The following is a 20,661-nucleotide window of genomic DNA, read 5'->3' as shown; positions in this document are numbered from 1 at the left end:
GATGGGCTTTCAGAATACAATGCCCTGACCAGCACTGGGAGTCAAATAAGGCAGTTTTGCTCTGGGTCAGCTAGCATTAGGCCCTGAAGATATTTTATATCATGCCTTTTAACCCTATTCTAATAACATCTTAAATGTTTTGTGAAAGGATTATAGAATCATTTAAATTTGCTTTTTAAATTTGACTTCTCTTTTAGAGATAGCAGTGGAAATGAGTTAGGACAGATCAGGTTTATGGATGTTTTTTATTGGAGAGGACTAGGTTGACCAAAAATGAAATATATACCAAAAGAAATAATTCTGTACCTACTTGATTTTCAAATAGATTGATGTCTAGAAGTTTGTAATAATCGAAACAAACAAATAAAAGACCTCACCACTCCAACAAATTAAGTATCAACCATTGATTTAAGTTTCCTGGAACATTTTATAATGAAATGAAATACAGTGGTTGGCTGTTTACATCCTACACTAAGAGAGGTGATGATGGTGTTGATTTGCTTAGCCACCTGTCCAATGAAGGCCACTAAATTAATTTAGTGAATTTTAATTTCTAAACATGGAGGGTCATAGTGCTGCAGCTGTTCCGCTTGTTGGTAGGTTTTGAAATGAGGAGCAGGAATTCTTTTGGGCCATTCTGCTCTGCCTCTCCCAATCTTGAAAAATAAACTCTCCTTACTACACAGGGTAAAGAAAAAAATGGCATAAAAGATTAAATAGGCAGGAGATGTTCTCAGTGTGAGACAATCCAAGTGACAAGTCTTGATTGCATTATTTAACAGCACAATCTGGAATGCTACAGAGCTTCACGTCTTAGTCTGTATTTCACTGTAACGTTTCATGTTCGTGCATGAACTGCTGCCAGTCAGCTGGTGCTTCCCTGTCTGCTCCTTTCCCTCATTTTTTGTCTTCATTTCTTACAGCAGTCTTCAGCAGCTTTCAAAATTATGTGATCTTTGTGATGATCTGAAAAGCACTGGCCACTTTTACTCGATGCCTAATCAATGTGGTGCTCTTTTGTTTATTTATTTTAAAAGGAGTGACCAGGTTCTGTTTAACCTGTGTTAATTCTTGATGTTTCTCAAAATACCAGTTAAACTGTTGCAAGGTCTATATATAGGCATATTTGCTAATAATGCCCACTCTTTATGCATTAAACTATAAAAATAAGAGGTATTATCAAAAATTACAGCAAAATCCAGACAGGCAATATATATGAAATTTATTTACTCCTAATAAAAATTTTGTTTTCTCTTATGTTTTCCTAGTGTGTAACACTAAGATACTGTGGAAGTTTTATTTCAGTTGTAAAGATGTACCTAACTTCCATGGAAGTTGTACATATGGATCATGGAAAAAGCACATCTAAAAAGATATTTTCCAGACTCTTCAAACGGCACAAAGTCATGAGGATATATTGTCCTTAGATAGTTTCTGTCTGTCCCTGTAAAAAAGAACCTATTGTTAAAATACCCTCATTTTTGGCATTGGAAATAATGGACTAAAATACAGTTATTTTATTCCATAACCTATTTTACCCATGTTAACAGGGAAATGAGGTTTTTTTACAAGAGCTTTAGTAACTAACAGTTTTTTCTCTTTTTATAATATGAATCTAAAAGGAACTAATCTTATCGTTTCCATCAGCATTCTAAAAGAAAAAAAATTGGTTCAGGTAAACCATGTCTGAGATACTTGTCCTAGGTGATTGTTTTTAAAAGTTAAATCTTTGTTGCTTCTCTCAAAACATACTTCTTACAGAATCACATTTCTTTAAAAATGTACATGTACCTTTTTGTAATTATGACCCAATATACTTTTGGGAAGCCTTTAGCTAATTAGAAGAAAATGGGAGACAGCTTATATCTTTAAAGACAGGGGACAAATTAAAAAGGCCTTCACAGGCTCACACTAGATCTTTTTATTCTCAACTCTGATTGTGTGATGAGTGCAGTAAAGAATATGTTTTGAGAACTAAATATATTTAGAAGTAAAATATATGACTCCTTTCCCAAGCAGTTAAAGATGAGGCAGACAAGATGGAAAATAATCTGATGCAGTGTTTGTAGATATTAATATATAGACATGGACACCTCCTGTGCTATCTGCAGTGAGCGTGTCTTTTGAGTGCTTACCTAAGTTTCTTCCAGTGAGCCTCTACTGCACCCCAAGGTGAGATTCCATGATAAAGACAACTCATCAGGATTTCTTCTCCTCACTCAGTTTTAAATAAGTCAAGAAGATAGGATCCAGGTGAATTTTTGGGATGGTAGAAGAAGAGACTACTAAAAGGAATACAGTTAGTCTCTTGGAGTTCCTTATACATTGTAGTACTCTTCAGAGAATGAAAATTCTTGATGAGTTGCTGCATGAAGAATTTGTCCCGTAGGTGATGGTGTGCCTATTGAATTCCATGTTGTTGTTAAAAATAAATATATATATATACATTTAATATGTTCTGCTGTTTAGATGCCCAACCTACAGAATCTGAAAAGGAAATTTATAATCAGGTGAATGTAGTGTTAAAGGATGCAGAAGGAATACTGGAAGACTTGCAGTCATATAGAGGAGCTGGCCATGAAATACGAGAGGTGAGCTAGAGCGTTTCAATTGTGCACAGCCTGTGGTTGTTCATTGTGTGATCCTAACCAAATACTGCTGGGGTTTAACTTTGCTTGCAGGAGCTGTTTTGGCAGAGCATGTTGTCCTTTAAAATCACTGTCTTGAATTTCTGCTCTGGAATGTTTCTTTTTAACAGCAAAACAGATGTTGCTTGTTTCAGTCATATTAATCCACATATGTAATAGCAAATGATGCTTCTCAGAGTTTTTGGGGTATTATTAATATTGATTTTTCTTTGTGTTCCCACATAAGCTCTTCTTGACTTTACAGTGAATTTGGAAAGAGTGCGGTGTGACTACAGTGCAATACTGAATAGTGTTGACATCCTCTTGTATGGTCACTGGAGAAGCCTGGTTTGGTAATCCTAACAAAAAAGGCATCTCATTTCCACTCCCTTTTAATTGGCTTTTATTTACTAAAGTAGATGTTTGGAACAGAAGCAAAGTTCCTGTGTAGAGTGTCATTCAGACTTTCCTTTGTTTAATAAAGGGTGGAATAAATATTCTCCCAACCCCCTTTTTTCTTCCTCACATGCAGCAATGGGGGCTGCTTTGCTCATGAATGAAGGAGTAACTCCTTAAGAGATAGTACTAGATAGGAGGAGTCTCTATTCACTCCATAGCAATTTGAGATACTCTAAGCCATTCAGCTTTGAGAGTTTTTCTCTCCATGGAATTGACAAGGTAGGTTTAAGAAGGATGACTGTGTCACATAAAACCCTTAGGAGGGGAGATAGCTTACCTGTTCTTCAAGGAAGGAGCATGTTCAGGGGCAGCCTGTAGGATCAGGCAGGAATGTGTGTGTGCGGATGCCATGGAGAAATGAGAGATACTCCTCTGAGGTGAGGTAGACATGGAAGGAAGGAAGGAAACTTTCTTGGACCAGAGAGGAGTGTGCTGCAAGCCACAGCCCATGGTTGACTGAAACAGTTCTTGCAATCAAGAACTTGACAGTGAAAATTCTGCAGGAGAGTTATGAGCATTTTTATTTCTGTTTTCTTAGCATATTTTCAGTTGCTAACTGGAGAAGTTGAATTTAAGGCATTAGATGTCTGGGAAGTTTACTGTAAAGACAAAGTCTATAAATATATCCTTCAAAGCTGTGGTATATGCTATGTACTGGTGGTTCTTTGTGTTGTTAATTATGCTTAAATGTTCCTGCTGTAATAGTTAGCTTGAATTTCACAGCAATTTTTTTTCTTTGCAAATTTGGGAATTAGTGATAGGTACCAACATTAAGATGAGGCTTTGATTGCTAATTTTTTTTTTTTTTTTGCTTGGAGTAAGCACAGTAAAGTTGTTAATTTTAATTAACTAGGTCTGGTTATGTAAATTTTCTTATCTGAATAATTTGATTTTTAACCATTTCTTTATACTCTCTCCAAGTTGTTTTCCTGTTCAGGATGCTTACTTTCAACACAAATTTTTAGACCTTTTTGGAGCAGACATGGGTTAGTACATGCTTGTCTCTCAACTGAAAACTTCTTAGTAGGTAGATATTTATTTATTAGCTCTTCAAACAATTGTCTTGCATAGGTGTTTTGGTTTTTTTGTGTTTTGTTGTTTGGGGTTGTTTTGTCAGCAGTGCATCAGTTATTCCCAATCCAAGCATATTTTTCTCCTCTCTTTCCAATTTAAGGCAATACAGCATCCAAATGATGAGAAGCTGCAAGAGAAGGCATGGGGTGCAGTTGTTCCACTAGTAGGCAAACTAAAGAAATTCTATGAATTTTCTCAAAGACTAGGTAAGTGGAAAGGTGTTAACTTAGGGGCTTTTTTTCTCTTAATTTGTTAGTATATTTGGCATATTCAGATATGATCACATCCAGGTCAACTCCTTTGTCGAAAAGAGCTCAAATTGCACAAATTCCTCCATACACTGGATGACAACAATCTTGATTCAGTGGATATCTGAGAGGGGAGAGAGAATGGGATCATCCTTGTTGCTCTTCCTCTACTCCTTTAGTAACTCAGGAAAGCAGTAACCAGCTGATTGTCTGGAAATTAGTGAACTAAATAATCAGGAATTAATTCTGTCAGTGTTTCTGATATCAAGAGTACTTAAAAGAGACTGTATTATTCCTCCCTAAATATCCGAAATCTTTTGCTGTGTGGAAGTGCCTGATCTTGGTTCATACACATGCAATACTTGAGATGGTGCTTCATGCCTCTTCTGAAACTCACTGATGTGATGGCTATGCTGATAAAACCTATGAGATTTGTTTTTTCACCAGCTTTCTGTTGTTATCACTTTTAATCAAATTTATTGCCGTAGCTTGTATAAAATGTGTTTAAAACATGGCAGCCTGTTGCAGGCATGTTCTGCTTTTTAAAATGGGTGAGGTGTTGTCATCGTTTTTAAATAAGTCGTGACTTCTGCTTACAGCTGTGTGCTTCTTGAATTCTGTGTTCTCCTAAAGGCTGAAGTCTGGTAACACAGGTTATTGCAATATGTTCTACACAAATGTTGCAGACAAAGCTTGAGTAGAACTTTTCAAGAAGTTTTTTTTGTGTCTGTCAGTGCTGATGTGACCTGGTCTGTGCAGCAATTTGTACGTAAATATGACAGCAGTTGACACATAGATGAGCAATTCATCGAGTCCCTTTATTATTAATCACTATGCATTTTGGCAGCTGTGTATTTTAAGTCTGTATGCAGAATGTCAGCCAGTGCTGATGCAAGGAGCAGGTGCAGTTGTGTGTTGCAAACCCCTGTCCTGTGCTTGCAGAGGCGGGGCTGCGGGGCCTGCTGGGCGCCCTGACGAGCACTCCGTACTCCCCGACGCAGCACCTGGAGCGAGAGCAGGCTCTCGCGAAGCAGTTTGCAGAAATTCTTCACTTCACACTCCGCTTTGATGAGCTCAAGGTAAGAGCTTGTCATCAGAAGGGCGAGAAAAAGAAGCCAAGTGTGTTTACTGAAGCAGTCTGGGTTGTGTTCTGTTCTGGAATAAAATGTGCAGTGGATACTCAAATATCCAGTATGCTTGGCTTGCTCATGTGACCTAGAGTAAGATTAAACTGGAAAGCAGATGAAATATTATATTAGCTTTAGGCACTTGTGTTTCAGTTCACATTAATCATGTTTCTTCACCCAAATTTGGCATATCTCTTGGGATAATGCTGCTGCTTTTAGCTTGTGCGCACCCATAGTCCAGCTATTTTCTAAAGAACTAAGCTGAAATGATAATTAAGTTACTGGTCTGATCCTTGGAGTCAAATTAGCAAAGCAATTTTTTTCAATCTACTAATTTCCAACTTGTATCTAGGAGATTGTTCCTTTTCTCATTCCTGTTAGAGCTTGTTCTGAATCTGAGAAAAAAAGCTTTATGTTGTGCTTACAAGTTCCAAACATGACACAGGCCTTTTTGCTTCACTTTAGGAAGTTGAATATTTTCTTGTTGGGTGTATTATATTTTATAAAAACTTGTCCTTACTTTTCTTGAATTTGTCACAACTCTCTTGCTTCCATATCCATGTAGATGACAAATCCTGCTATACAGAATGACTTCAGCTACTATAGAAGAACTCTGAGCCGTATGAGGATTAACAATGTCCCAGTAGGTAACCCTTGGATGAGATGAAATGAATTCTGCTACCACCTCTCTTCTCCATGTAGAGAACAACTAAACCCTTTCTTCTGTTTTTTAGGCAGAGGGAGAAAATGAAGTAAATAATGAGCTGGCAAACAGAATGTCTTTATTTTATGCTGAAGCGACGCCAATGTTGAAAACCTTAAGTGATGCCACAACAAAGTTTGTGTCAGAGGTAAGAGTATAAATTTATGGCTTGGATAATGTGCTTCACAGCACTGCAGGGCCAGACATAATGGGCAACACAACCTCCACCAGGCCTAGTCTGGCATCTAGAAATAAAACTTGGGGTTTGGAGCATCAAGAGATGCAATGTGTCTTTCCCAGATGCTGTAGAGTTAGGGACTCCAGCCAGGCACTTTGTGTATGCATCCCCAAAATTTAATGGATAGTGTCACATCAGCAGTGATGGCTTTCCTCAAGCAGGGAGCTGAGGCAGGTATTTTGCCTGGACTGTGGTAGTGGTTTAGAGCAGAAATTTCAAAAAATTGAAAGGGAAACATCTTGATTCTCTCTGCTTGAAATAGGGAATGCAATTGAAATGCAGCTTCCTCTTCTCCTTCCCAAGACTCTTTTGTTACACTGTGTAAAGTCAAGTATACTACATTATCGCAAAAGGGAGAAGGAACCTGAACTGGAAAAAGCGTTTCAGCTTTTGACAGCTTCAGATGTTGACACATCCCTATTTATCCTTGACTACCTAAGTAAATACTGGTTGTAAAATCCAATCACTGCATGTGCTGTGCTTGCCTTCTGGTAACTGTGATGATTTTTGGTTCACGTGCAGAGAATGCTCACTATTTCTTAGTAGAAAATAATTTTACGTTAAAGGATTCATGCAAAGTTACATCTGTCTTTTAATGGGTTTTTTTCCCCCTGAGTTCTGCTTCATGCTTGAAATACCCTAAGAAAACTGTCTTCTTATTTTACATTTATTTGTGATGGTTTTCTGCCACAATTTTAAGTTTTGCTATTACAGCTGATGAATATATTTGGCTATGGAAATTTTTGTCTTTGAAGGAGCAGGTTAGATGATGATTCCTTCAAAACTTTCCAAAAGTCAGTCATGTCAAGGCTGTAGTTCCTTGGCTACAAACAAGGAACTACATGTGGCAGGCAAAACACATGTGGTAGCCTTCACTCCGTAAATTGCTAATCTACATGATAACATTTAAAAAAAAACAGTGCAAGACTACCTGACTTACCATAGTTGTGTTGATGGTTTTAATTGCTCCACATTGCTATGCCAGCAGATAACTGATTTGACTTAGGTTTTGTAGTACAATATTTCACAGTAATTGAATTGTGGCAACTGTTCACCTTCTTTTGCAGAATAAAAATTTACCAATAGAGAATACAACAGATTGCTTAAGCACCATGGCCAGTGTGTGCAGGGTCATGCTGGAAACCCCGTGAGTACCAATGCTGCTGGGGCTGGGTGTGAGTCACCTCTCTGCTTCAGACCTGACGTGTGACACATAAAGAAATATAATTGGAGTCATTAGGAACTGTCATGTTTCCTTTTTACCCACCTAGCTGTTTACACTGACATCAAACCACCTTGTTTCATTTTGCCAGCCACGGAAATCGTGCGGTCTGCTTCTTTGAACATATTAATATTTAAAAATAGAATGGCTATGGAAGCTAGACAACCTCTTGGCACTCTTTATAAGTGGTTTTCTCATGTATTATTCAGAGAAATAGGCTATTTGAGCATGATTGCCTAGGGTCTCCTGAAAGAGGGGCTGTGGGCACTGCTCTGGATGTTGTGTCGTTGCTGACTGGCCTGGCTGATTGCTCTAAAAAAAGGACACTGCTCCTCTCAGAGGAATTAAGAGACAACTTCTATGCATGAAGGCAGTCAGTTGTCTTCTGTTTATTTGAGAGGCACTGGGAGTATGACCAAAGTCACACTAATCTTTGGTTATTTTTTAAATCTGTTTCTTCTCTGTTCTAAATAGTTTTCTGTTGGTAAAATTACTGGGGCATGAGCCATGTCTTTTTAAATAAGTTTCTGTCCAAATACCACAGGACATTTGTTTTGGAGTACATTAAGAGCTCCAACCATTTATACTCTTACTCTTCTTAGGAATGGACTATTCCATTTAAAAAAGCAGTTTAAGGTTGTCCAGTCACCTGCCTTTTTTTTTCTAAGTCAGAAGTTTGGGTGTGTATTAGAAGTTGGCAGGAAAAAGTGTAGGAAACACTGGAGACTAAGTTAGTATGTATTATTTTAATCTTTTTCAAAATTAATTTTTTAAAAATTTGTTGAAAGGAATAAATAAAACTCAAAAGTTTGGGGTTTGTAGATTTGGTTGGGTTGGGTTGGTTTGGTTTTGTTTTTTTTTCTCTGAGGATTTATTGTAGAATTTTTCTCTTTAATCTTAATTTGGGTGTTACTAATATGTACTGTTATCTGGTGTTTCATAGATAATAAGCTGTGTTTTTACATTGCAGTGAATATAGAAGCAGGTTTACAAATGAGGAAACAGTATCATTCTGTCTGAGGGTAATGGTGGGTGTCATCATACTCTATGACCACGTGCATCCGGTGGGCGCTTTTGCCAAAACTTCAAAAATTGATGTAAGTTTACTGTTGCTAAATCATCTCCTGAGTAAATTGTGTGTAGGCTCCTTTTCTGTCTTGCAGATTCTAGCTGCAGATGTATACACTGTGTTGGTGCTAAACACATAGCTGTGAGCAAAAATGTATATTTAAGTAGTGAGAAATACAAACTAGGCCTTTGGAGGTGTAAGTGGTCATGACAAATCTGTTTTTATGTAATTCAGGTAGTGTCTAGAAATTTTTGCAAGCAGTGGTTGTGATGAAAGATCCAGATTAGAAAGTAACAATGGCCCCTGGCTTGTTCCTCATTGACTGATGAATAGCTCAGTTCACCATCCATCACACTTTGAGTTTCTAGCTTTTTACTGTTGTTTGATAGTAAGCCTGTGGAATACATGCTGTTGCTCTGTGGTTTTGTGGTTATTTCAAAGGGAGTATTATCCCTTTGTATTAACTACAGTTGGTTATTATTTCACTGGCTGAATGTAATAATTCTTAATGGATTTATGATAAACACGTATTTTGGCTCACAGTTCCATTTTTTTTTTTTAAGGGTGATAAAGCAGAGCTTGAAAGTTGCATTTACTAAAGTTATCATAGGATGGTTTGGGTTGGAAGGTACCTTAAAGATCATCCAGTTCCAGCCCCCCTGCCATGGGCAGGGACACCTTCCACTAGACCAGGTTGCTTAAGGTTCTGTCCAGCCTGGCCTTGAGCACTTCCAGGGATAAGGCAGCCACAATGTTCAAAGTAATTCTCCCTCATTTTATCACTACAGCCTCTTGTAAAATGTCTCTTTCCAGCTCTCGTAGCCCCCTTTAGGTACTGGAAGGTGCTCTGCGGTCTCCCCAGAGCATTCTCCATGCTGAGCAGCCCCAGTTCTCTCAGCCTTTCCACACTGGAGAGGTGCTCCAGCCCTCTGATCATCTTCATGACCCTCCTCTGGACTTGCTCTGGCACAGCCATGTCATTTTTCTGCTGGTGACACAGAGCTGGGTCCAGGTGGGGTCTTACAAGAGCAGAGGAGAGGTAGAGAATCACCTCCCTTGCTGTGCTGGCCACATTTCTTTTGCTGCAGCCCAGGACAGTGTCGGCTTTCTGGGCTGCCAGAGCACTTTGCTGGGTCATGTGGAACTTCTCATCCAACAACTCCCCCAAGCCCTTCTGCTCGGGGCTGCTCCCAGTCCATTTCCTGCCCAGCCTGTGCTTGTGCTTGGGATGCCCTGATCCAATTGCAGGACCTTGCACTTGGAGTTGTTGATCTTCACAAGGTTCTCAGATCCCACTCTCCAGCCTGTCCATGTCCCTCTGGATGCCTTCCCTCCCCTCCAGACTGTCAGCCACAGCACTCAGCTTGGTGTCATCAGCAAAGTTGCTGAGGATGCACTTTGTCCAGCTTTTTAAGTAGCTAAGCCAGTCTGTGATAGGAAGATGTAATACCAAAAGCTTAATTCCTTTCTAATACCCAGAAAATGTCTTTACAGTGCTGCTATTTTTAAATACTTATTTTTCATCTTGCACATACTGAATATAAACCATTCCTGTAAACTCAGAAGGTATTGGCATGGAGAAAAACTGTAATTTTTTTAACTCCTAGATGAAAGGATGCATCAAAGTTCTTAAAGACCAGCCTCCTAACAGTGTAGAAGGCCTTCTAAATGCTCTCAGGTACTACTTTTTGTTTCTTGGGTATTTTAATGTTTTGATGTGAGTTTTCATGAATTGTCCAGGGCATTTTCTTTGCAGTAAAGCATTCTGTGACTGTTACAGGAAAAGGTGAATGTAATTATTGCAGGCTTTTCTTCTAATGTGTCTTGAGACAAGGATGTGTGAAGAAGCCTCTGTGTTTTAACAGGGCTGTGAATTTGCAGTTGCTCATTCTAAGATAACCTTTTCCATGCATGCAGGTTAAGAATGAGTCAGTAGGGCATGGTAAGTAACTAGAAATTGTTCCTTTCAGAAAGAACTAAAGGCATGAGTCTCTGCTTTAGAATAGATGAGACAAGAATTTGCCACATTAATTGGAGAAGTAAAGAAAAATTAATAATTCAGTATATTAAAGGTAAAACCTGCAATTTGGGTGGTAAGCTGTATATATAGTCAGTCACCTGTTTGTTGTGTGGTTGTCCACACATAGAAGAAGTGGCAAAAAGTGCAAAAATGTGATAGGCAGATGAAGTCTTTGTTCTTGTCCACGCCTGGAAAAGTATCATTACTTTGGTAACAAATAACTGGAACTGGGTGTCATTACTCATGTGCTTGCTTGGAATGTGGAAGCTTTAGTTTGTCTTGTCTGAAATTGTGCAGCTGTGATTTGTTTTCCTTATCTGTAGTGAAGCTGCTTTAATTTCATTTGCCCTCTTTTTATTTTTTGTGTCATGATGTGGTAAGGAGTTAAAAATAATGTGATATTGTAGGTGGGTTCTTTTGCAAAGTTGGTTCAAATTATTAGTTAAAATTTTAAAAATCCATGCCTAATTTGAAACTTGATGTGATTATTTCCATGCTAAAATCATGTTTATCTCTAAACTTCATAACATGATCAGTCTTTGAGATGGTGATCAGGAAAAACACTGGCTTCTAGAGGGAAAATGCTGCATTAGGATTTGTTTCTGACTAGTTTATTGTGATTGCAGCTGCCATTATCACCAGTCTTTATAGCCCATTTTTCCCATCACTGCTGTCACTGTGAAAGTAGGTGGAAGGTGTGCTTCAGGTGCTCACTGCACTAAGCAGTGACATTAACTTTTGGTTAATTACACAATTAACTTCATGGTTAGCAGTGTAAATCCAGTCCATGCTCTCCAGCTGTGCTTTCCCTGCTCCAACCCTTTCCATGCATGGATGCTGTACAGTCCTGGTTTTGTACATTTGGTTACTCTCTTTCTAAACCACCTTTGGAATTGTTAGGAAGAGATGCAGGGGTGAGCTGCTGTGTGCTCATGTGATGAAAACAGGTTCAAGATGTCATTGTGACAAATTAAGTCCAAATCTAAGTCTTTGATTCTGGAGGAGTGAGAAGTCCTTGTGTTTTCCCAAGAGACAGATAATGTGTTTCAAAAACAAATGAAGGTGGTAGAGGATTTTGGAGGGAGATCAGCTCTTTGTAATTTCCAATTCATCTGAGTATTGTAATCATGTCCAGTTTTTTCACGTGGGCAGAATACCAAGTGCAATAACTTTTCAGGATTTCAGAAAATCTTAGGCTGCTTGTTTGTTGAAAGTATAAATTACCAAAAATGCTGAAATCTACAGTATTATTAACTTCCAAACTAAAAAGTCATTATATACTTATCAAGTGAACAACTAAAATACTGCAGTTGTGGATAACAATGAAAGTGCTAATTTAATGTGTTACATTTAAATTACAAAGTAAGTTTTATTTGCTTTTAGATTAGTTAGGAAGGAAGATCAGGAAAATTAATCACACAAAAAGTCTGCAATGAGAATCTCTTCTAAAAATAGATATAGCTAGGTTTTTTATAGTGATTTAAAAGTGTGCTGTTATCCTAGAGAATTTTGAAAGGGGAAGGAGTTGAAATAAGCACATGTGTATACTCTTCAGTTTTAGCAGCACATTAGGCTCAAAAGTGATTAAGTAAATTGTCATTGAGGGATCCTGGGAAGGTTTGGTCACTGGAAGTTTTGATGAAGAGTTTCTTAGGCGATCATACCTGAAGATGTTTCCTGTGGGCAGAGCCCTCAGAGTTAGTCTGATGGATAATTACCTGTCACCAGTGCTACTGTGAGCTTGCTATGAAAAGCAATGTCCAGCTGAGGCTTATTTTGAGCTCCCCTTGGTGCAAGGCTGCTAGATTCTAGTCCTGATTGGCAGTATCATTTTCTGATCAGAATGTCTGACTTGTGTTCTTGGTGACCATGGAGTGGGTGATGATCCATGGCTGAGGGTTTTGCTCTGGTACAGTCAGGTTGAGCCATAAACAAAGAAATTACACATTTGTAAGCTAAAGTGCAATAGCATTTATGCTCACCTTGACTTTATTTCTGTGTTTAGGTACACAACAAAGCATTTGAATGATGAGACTACCTCCAAGCAAATTAAATCCATGTTGCAATAACAATTACCTGGAATTCGCACCTGCTGTAGACAGTATTCTGCAATGACTGAGATGCACAGATTTTTTTTTTAGTGATTGCAACTACTATCTTGTTCATTCTTGCTTTTTATTTTCTCTCTTCCTGTTTACCCTTTTTTTTAATCACTTCCTTGTACCTAAGTAAGCTCAGACTTCTTTTCTGTGCCAAATCAATGAAAATTATCAATTCTGGAAAGTATTTCTACTTTTCAGAATAGCCATCCTAAGTGGCAGCTAATTATGCGTTGCATTTGGATTTCTCTGTACTGGGGAAAGATTTGTGACTTGAACTAAATATTTTTAAACTTGTGGTTTTTTTCTTTTTTTGAAAAACTAATATTTAATATTGCTTCTTCTGCATGGCAAGACTGCCTACTTCTGCTATTTAAAAATCCCTTGATGACTTCATTTTCTATTGCAGCTTATTTTCATGTGCAACCATGAGGAAACTAAAAGCAGATTTGTTTAAATTAACTGTGTTTGTACAAAATGGTACCCAACACAAAAGTTTTTTTAAATGAGTAAAAACTGTTTTGTTTAAAAGTTACGTTTGCATTTTGACTCATTTTTGTAAGGATGTATGTTGTATGTTTAACCTTTAATAACTAACGTTAAACTGTGGTGTGTGCGTAGCAAAATTACGTATGCATGTTCATGTCAAATGATTGGCTGTGGATAAGAAAATAAAATCAGCTTTCATTTTTCTAAGTGTGGTTTGATTTACCAGTATTTTGAGTGAGATGTCTTCGTGCTCTTTGGATTTTTACAAAAAAATAAATTTATAAATTTTATATAGTGAAAACTCTGCTGTTTCATTACCAGTAACCAGATTTATGCCTGGTGTGTTTTAGGATTCTTGCTCTCCACTCTGTGCTGCTTCCTTCTCCCTGAGAATTATTATTCAAGTAGGGTGTGTGGTGAGGAACTTGGTGTTATCCATATAGATCCCAGTGGACATATTGCTGCATAACCTGCATCTGGGCTACCTATGCTGCCTCCTCATACAGCCATCAGAAATGACTCTGCACATGGGGCTCTCTCCACACTAGCAGTGGGGAGATGAGCTCCCCTTGCTCTGTCCTGCTGTGTACTCCTATGAATCTAGGAATTTGTACTGTGTAAAATCTGAATAATCACAGCATACTAAATGTTTCTTCTTAGGGAAACAATTTATAGCAACAAGTCTTACATAGGTTGGTGAGAAAATTAGGGCTCTTTTGGGAGGGAAAGGATTGAAGGGAAAAAGATACAGCCCTTCTGAAGGACTTTTGCAGGCTCTAGAGATGGGCAGAGAAGAACTGTCTGAAATTCAGCAAAGGCAAATGCAGGGTCCTGCACCTGAGGAGGAGCAACACCCCCAGGCACCAGCCCAGGCTGGGGACTGCCCTGCTGGAAAGCAGCTCTGTGGAGAAGGACCTGGAGGAGAGCAGCTGTCCCTGAGCCAGCAGTGCCCTGGGACCAAGGCCAGGGGTGTCCTGGGGTGTGTGAGGAGGAGTGCTGCCAGCAGGTCAGGGAAGTGATCCTGTCCCTCTGCCTCACCTGGAGTGATGTCTGCAGTTCTGACCTCCTCAGGACAAGCAGACAGGGAGCTCCTGGAGTGGGTCCAGCACAGGGACTGGAACATCTCTCTCACAAGGAAAGGTTGAGGGAGCTGGGCCTGTTCAGCCTTGGAAAGAGAAAACTGAGAGGGGACCTCATCAATGTCTGTCTGTCTGTAGGGAGGTGTTAGAGGACAAACCGGGCTCTGCTCAGTGGTGCCCATCAATAGGACAAGAGGCAATGGGCAGAAACTGATGCCCAGGAATTTCCATGGAAAATAAGGAAGAACTTCTTTACTGTGCAGTGACCAAGCACTGGCACAGATTGACCAGAGAGGGTGTGGAGCCTCCTCACTGGAGGTATCCATGAACTGTCTGGACATCATCCTGTGCCATGTTCTATGGGATGACCCTGCTTGAGCAGAGATTGGGCCAGATGACCCACTGTGGTCCCTTCCAGCCTTACCCATTCTGGGATTCTGTGAGAGCAAGAATTGAGAATGACTGGAAAACTCTGGGAAATGGCACGTTTTGCACTGATGAGCAAACATGAGTGCTTCTCCTGTGTGGCACCATTGTGATTATGCCTTACATGAGTTGTCACATTCTGGAAAGAAGACTTGAAACCTGCAGGCAAGTGTGACAGCCCTCAGCTTTATTTGGTGGACAAGTAATTTTTTATAACTTTGCATAGCATGCTGGCTCCAGGTAGAATGTATCAGTGTGACCATGCTTGATTTCCTATGGATATTCCTTCTACACCATCAAGAAATGTTTTCCTTTTTATCTTTGTTTTGAAAAGAAGAGATCTGAAAAATTTTAATTGATTACACTTGAAGACTTTGGAGGGGGTTCAGGTGTGTACTGTGGGTATCTGTATGTCCATCTCTCTTGGGGCAATATGTTTTTTCTTTCCAGCCAAAGATGCTTAGCCAAGGTCTCTGTCACAGGGAAACCAACCTATGTGCTTTGCTGGCCACAGCAATAAAATACTATTGATTTGCCATGATACTACTCGAGTTCTTTTTGGCAATATCACAGTTGAATCAAGCTGAGGAAAGACAAAACTGGATTTGTTTGGGGTTTTTAAAAAGGAAAAAAAAAATCTTTCCTATAATCATGTGAATGCTACAAACTGTATACAGCTGACCCTTCTGCAGGGATCTGAAAGGGAAACTGTCCTCATCACCCTGAAGATAAAATAATAATTTAGTGTCAGCCTTGTTGCTGTGAATACAGTCAAGGAATAATAATCCCAGGAGGAGCAAATCATGCTTCTTCCAGTATTACTTTTTGTAAGTAAAGCTTCCTAAAGGAAAGCTAATTTACAGAGAATGGGCTTTTAAGCACAGCTTTTGTATTTGACAGTTTTTACTTCTGATTTTATTGAAAAACACTTGAAACAGTAAATCAGGCCTGAGTGCTGTTGTGGCAGAACCAGCCATACAGCAGATTTCTTCTTTGTCAGCCTCAGTGGCTGCTGCCTAAAACAACACAATTTCTTCAGTCGACTATTTTGGACAGATCTTCCTTTCTGCTCTCCTGATGGCATCTTTGCTTTTAAACATCGTTGTTCTTGTGGTCTGAGAATAATTGGAGCTTTCCTTTTTTTCCTCTGGCGTTTGTGTTTTGCAGTTTCTCTGTGTACGCAGCTGGGGCCGGAGATTAGAGCTGGCTTGCCTTGGAGTTGTCTGGCCACTGCTCCACAAGCTTCCCCACTCCTGAGGTTTCCAAGAAAACAGGCTATTCCAGTGCACCAGGCATCAGCTGTCTGAAGTTTTCAGCTGAAACTGCTGTGTGTTCCTGCTCAAGCTTTGGTGCTTGTTCTTGCAAAACCATGCTTTAATCTTGCCCTCTTTGTTTTATCTGTGCCAGTGGACAGGAGAGCAGCTGGCAGGCCTGGCACTAAGCATGGGTCACTAAACAGACTCTATGTAAGTTTTGGGGGGAAATTTGCACTGTTTGGATGGCACCACCCTGTTGTGTGTGATAGCCTGTAATTTTGGGGGGCTGGGCTGGCTAGCACTCAATGGTTAAAATAAATGCAGTGCTCAAATTTGCCATCCTTCCCATGCTGTGAGCTAGTGGGATCAGCCCGTAGCTGTTGTGGATGGAAGGCCTTCTCCTCTTGGTGCTGTGTCTCTGAGTGTAAAAAATATTGCTCCTTTCTTGTGAGCCTCAGATTCCAGGCACAGATGGGTCTCTGGGGGAAACATCTACAGTGGAGACTGCCTGGCTGGCAGTGTGTGCCATGACTGGAACAGATCTGGAGCAGAGGACCCTGAAATGGCCATGTTTCATGTGGGCTTGGAGCATTCCTGTGCAAACATCTCATTCTGGATGAACTGTCCTCTGGCTGCTTTCTCCTGGCTTGCACAGCCAATGCCAGCATGTCTTCTGCAGCAGGGATGTGATATTACTCTTCAGACTGCTGCTTCACTTGAAGGTTGCTCATCTTCCTTTTCTTTGGGTTTGCAAAGCTTGCTGTTGTCTTTCTGTCTCTGCAAAGACTTAGACTGGTGAAATAACTAGCAAGGAGTAGTTAAGGCAGTTGCTGTGAGTTTAAAGCGAGCTGTGGGATTTGAGGAGTGTCAGTAGGAATTTCACTGTGATGGTTCTCTGGGTGCTGCAAACACGAGTAGTCACAAGTCCTGTTGGATGCAGGAGGCATCCCTGAGGGTGCCTTTCTTGGCTGTGCTGATGGGATTGCTTATTTTTCAAAATCTTGTTGAATAACTGTGGAGCAGTTTCTTTTGTCAAAACAGAAAACTAGCTCTGAATTACCAAGCTGCTTGCTCTTTCTTGCCCTTTTGGACTTTTTACCAGCCTAAGTTTTTTGAGCTCTTCTCTCAAGCCCAGTATAATTCCTGCTGGCAGATCAATAGTAGCAGCTCAGGGGCAGTGGAGCAAGGACTAAAGCAATCCCAGTATAAAGTTCATGGTATCGATTTGCATATGAATTTTGTAACAAATTGCTATCATACAGGATATCTAAAAACTGGGTGATTGCAACCAGCTTGGTGTGATCTGGCCAGGGGTCTGGTTCCCCCTGTGCTGATGACCCTTTCAGGCTGGCTTCATCCCTCAGTTTTATTACTGTGGTAAAGCTGGCTGGACAGGGTTACCTCTTCTGTCAAGGTTACAACAAAGGGCTGTACCTGATCAGCTATAAGCTGACCCTGTCTCACATCTGTGTGATGCTGTGGACTCTGTCACAGCTGTAGCAGTGAGAATTGGGCCTTTGTGGGGTTCTGTGGGCCACTGGTGAAGTTACCAAGTTACTGCAAGTGTGTTACAAATTACAAGATTTGGCCAAGGGGTGGAATTGAGTTTTCTCAAAAGGGATCTGCCAGGTTAAGCGCTGGTCTTCCTGATCTCCTGGACCTGTACAGGGATACCATGTGCTGCAGAAAGATGTCAGATACAGCTGACACTGCTGAATCACTTCAACCCTTGGATTTTTATTATGTGGATTCACTGCTCTATTTCACCAGCAAGTGCTCAAGTGCGTGATAGGCTGGTAACAAGTTACACAGACTTGGTGTGTTGTGAACATGCTTCCTGAAGCTGCTGTTGTATGTCAGTGGTCCTGGAGCTCCCAGGGCCACACTTACTTCTAGGCTTTCCTCAGTTGCCCTGCTCAGTCGTGTATTTTACAGCTGCAGCTTTACCCAAGACCCTTTGTCTTTCTTTTGAAAGCATTCATCTTACCTGTCTTATATATGCAAGTGTGTTGGTGCTGTCAGTTATCTTCCATGTGCTTCTAAGGAATTATTGAGGACAGGTCTTAGGATGGCTCATGAGATCTCAGTTTGTGCAAGAGGAGTTGGACAAATTCAGGAGGTGTGTCTGTCTTCTCCCCCTCGGCAGTGTGCTGTGAACTGCAGCAGTCTGCCACCCCTGCAGGCTCCTGCCCCAGGGCCCTGCATTCCCTGCTCCTGCTTGAGCCCTGTCCTGGAGTCAGCACATTACTGCAGGGATCAGAGGTATCCAGTAGTTGAGGGGAGGAGTTAAAAGCACCTGGTGACCATGATGGTGAAGTGAGATACAGGAGTGCTGTGCCCTGTCCTGGCTCCTCCTGTGGGGTTGCCTCGTTAGAGGTGGCAAATTCCTGTTTGGAAAATCCCAAGGTCTCCAGAGGAGTAGTTCTGTGCATTCTCCCCTTCCTTGACATTCAGGGTGTATCACTGATGTCCCCATCCTCAGAAGCAGGGAGAGCTCCTGCTGCAGGTGACTGAGGTGACCTCTGTGGTCATGTTAGTCTAAGACAGGCCCAAGTCAGAGCTGGGCTGGCAAGAATTTCTATCTGGCCTGATCTGTGGGCTGACCCATCTCTTCCTTGGATGCAGGCAAGGAAACAACTGAGCTGCTTATTTTGTCCTTGCTCCCTATGTTCCTGCATTGTGTGATTTCACATGTGCCTATTGTGTCAAAGTGGCTGAATGATGGGCCAGCGTCCAGGCTTGGGAAAGGAGTGTGTGCACACATCCAGCTCATCCAGTGGGCTGGAAACACACCCATCGTGTGAAGGGGCACATGAGATCTGTCCAAGTGCAGGGTAGAGAGAGATGAGATGTTGCAGTATAAAACTGATGTCCCCATAACCAGCTATGTGACCCCTGATCAGTATTGGTGTAATTAAACGGTGTGGGAGTGCTTTACTGAAACATGTGAGCTTAAGTAATGTGGCCATCCTAGCTGTGCTCTTTTTGGCTTTAAAGCAGTTGCCTTTACCCTCTTTAGTACCCTTACTGTTGTTTTTAAGGTGATAGATTCTACCTTCAGTACTGTACCTCTTTGAAATTACTTGTAGTACTTAAATGTGAAATGCCTCTTGGAGGCCCAGGCTAGAGATGCTTTTTTTGTGGCAGCTGATTGACTGTTCTGGCTAGAAGAGTGATGATTTAATGCCATTGGAAGGAAAGTTGGCTGATGTCACGAGGAGTTTCCTAACACTTCTCTTACGCTAACGTAAACATCTTGCAAGAGAACTGTAAGAGGGGTGGCTCCTCAGGGACATTTAGTCAGGATTGAATAAAGGGCAAGAGGTGTCCATTAGGAAACGTTACTGCACTGAAGTGGTCCAGACTGACTGACAAGTCTTTTTCATCTTAAATTGAAGTTTTCACTGGAAATTATGTTTATGAGGTGTTCCTGCACAGGCAATTCGAGGTGTCAAGATCCAGAAGCTGGGAAGCATTGGACCAAAACATCCTCCACAGAGCATCAATAATAACTGAAAACATAACTTTGGTTGGAGTGGCAGAAAGCTTTCTTTTGTATTGTACAAACCAAAAACTGCTCCCAAAAAAGCTGCTGCAGTTGGGAAAGAGAAAGCAGCCATCCTGAAGATGGCAGTGATGCTCTTCTCAAACAAGCTCTATTTACTGGCTGAGCACCGCTGTTCTTTGAGAGCGACTGTCCCACCCGCAAACTCTCCCTCCTATAAATTACTGCAATATTGCTTTTCCCTTCAAAGGCTCAGTGATCCATTGCTCTCTTTATTTCTCTCCCCATTTTGACACATTAACACAACTTGCTTCATGCTCTGGCTTTGCAGATGAGGAGCAATTGAAGCAGGAATGTAATTGTGTGTCTGCTCTCAAGGAGAGAATGCGTTTCGAAACAGAACGGTCCTGGATCCCAAAGTTGTGCCTGTGCTGATCTGCAAGTCTCTAAAGGATTTTGAAATATGCTATTAATCAAAAGCTAATTAAACATTTTAATTAGTTTTTACAGTGTGGGTTTTGCTATAGAAGGCTCTCTCTAGGTTCTTGTCATGGGTAGCTCTTGCTCAGGAAGGTTTCAGTCAGTTGCTTAGCTGAAGGACACCCAGCCTCACAGGCACCATCATCTTCAGTGTCTGTCCCTCTTCACCTACAGCAGGGAGAGCTGTCGCTTGTCAGTGAGACTTTGGGAATGATCCTGTTCACAGTTCATCAGCTGCTTCCCTCCAGCTGAATGTTTGCTCCATACTTGGCCAGCTCACAGCCCCTCCTGTTCTTTGGACTCATATTTACCCTTCAGGTCTGGGCCCTGGTCTCTGCAGCCCCAAATAGCTCCCCAGCAAAGGGATGGCTCATCTGGGGCTTGGATCTGGAAACCCTTAAAAGAAAGATCCAAAGAGGGAACAAGCCCAACCCATCTGCTCAGGGGATAGATTTATTCTGCAGCCTGGGGAAGCTGGAGATCAAACCATGGGAAATTTCTGAGGTCTGAACCTAGATCAGCATTTGCAGTTACTACTAT

The 20,661-nt window shown here is 40.8% G+C and overlaps 1 protein-coding gene across 4 annotated transcripts in view; it reads left to right on the top strand.

The window, feature by feature from the left end:
* The window catches only part of CYRIB (CYFIP related Rac1 interactor B), a 97,338-nt gene extending 83,760 nt beyond the window's left edge, over positions 1–13,578 (top strand). For all 4 annotated transcript variants that reach the window (XM_030226872.2, XM_030226869.2, XM_030226874.2 and 1 more), the window contains 9 exons: positions 2,470–2,591; positions 4,261–4,366; positions 5,351–5,487; positions 6,101–6,178; positions 6,270–6,386; positions 7,544–7,623; positions 8,669–8,795; positions 10,375–10,445; positions 12,793–13,578. In XM_030226872.2, the coding sequence (XP_030082732.1) occupies positions 2,470–2,591; positions 4,261–4,366; positions 5,351–5,487; positions 6,101–6,178; positions 6,270–6,386; positions 7,544–7,623; positions 8,669–8,795; positions 10,375–10,445; positions 12,793–12,856 (902 nt within the window). In that variant the 3' untranslated portion in view covers positions 12,857–13,578. The remainder of the gene's footprint in view (positions 1–2,469; positions 2,592–4,260; positions 4,367–5,350; positions 5,488–6,100; positions 6,179–6,269; positions 6,387–7,543; positions 7,624–8,668; positions 8,796–10,374; positions 10,446–12,792) is intronic.
* The last annotated feature ends 7,083 nt before the right edge of the window (positions 13,579–20,661 follow it).

This window comes from Serinus canaria, chromosome 2 (genome assembly GCF_022539315.1).
Source record: "Serinus canaria isolate serCan28SL12 chromosome 2, serCan2020, whole genome shotgun sequence".
In the NCBI taxonomy this organism is placed as follows: Eukaryota; Metazoa; Chordata; class Aves; order Passeriformes; family Fringillidae; genus Serinus; species Serinus canaria.
The sequence above is the reverse complement of the archived record's forward strand: the minus strand, read 5'-3'. Positions and strand labels throughout refer to the sequence as shown.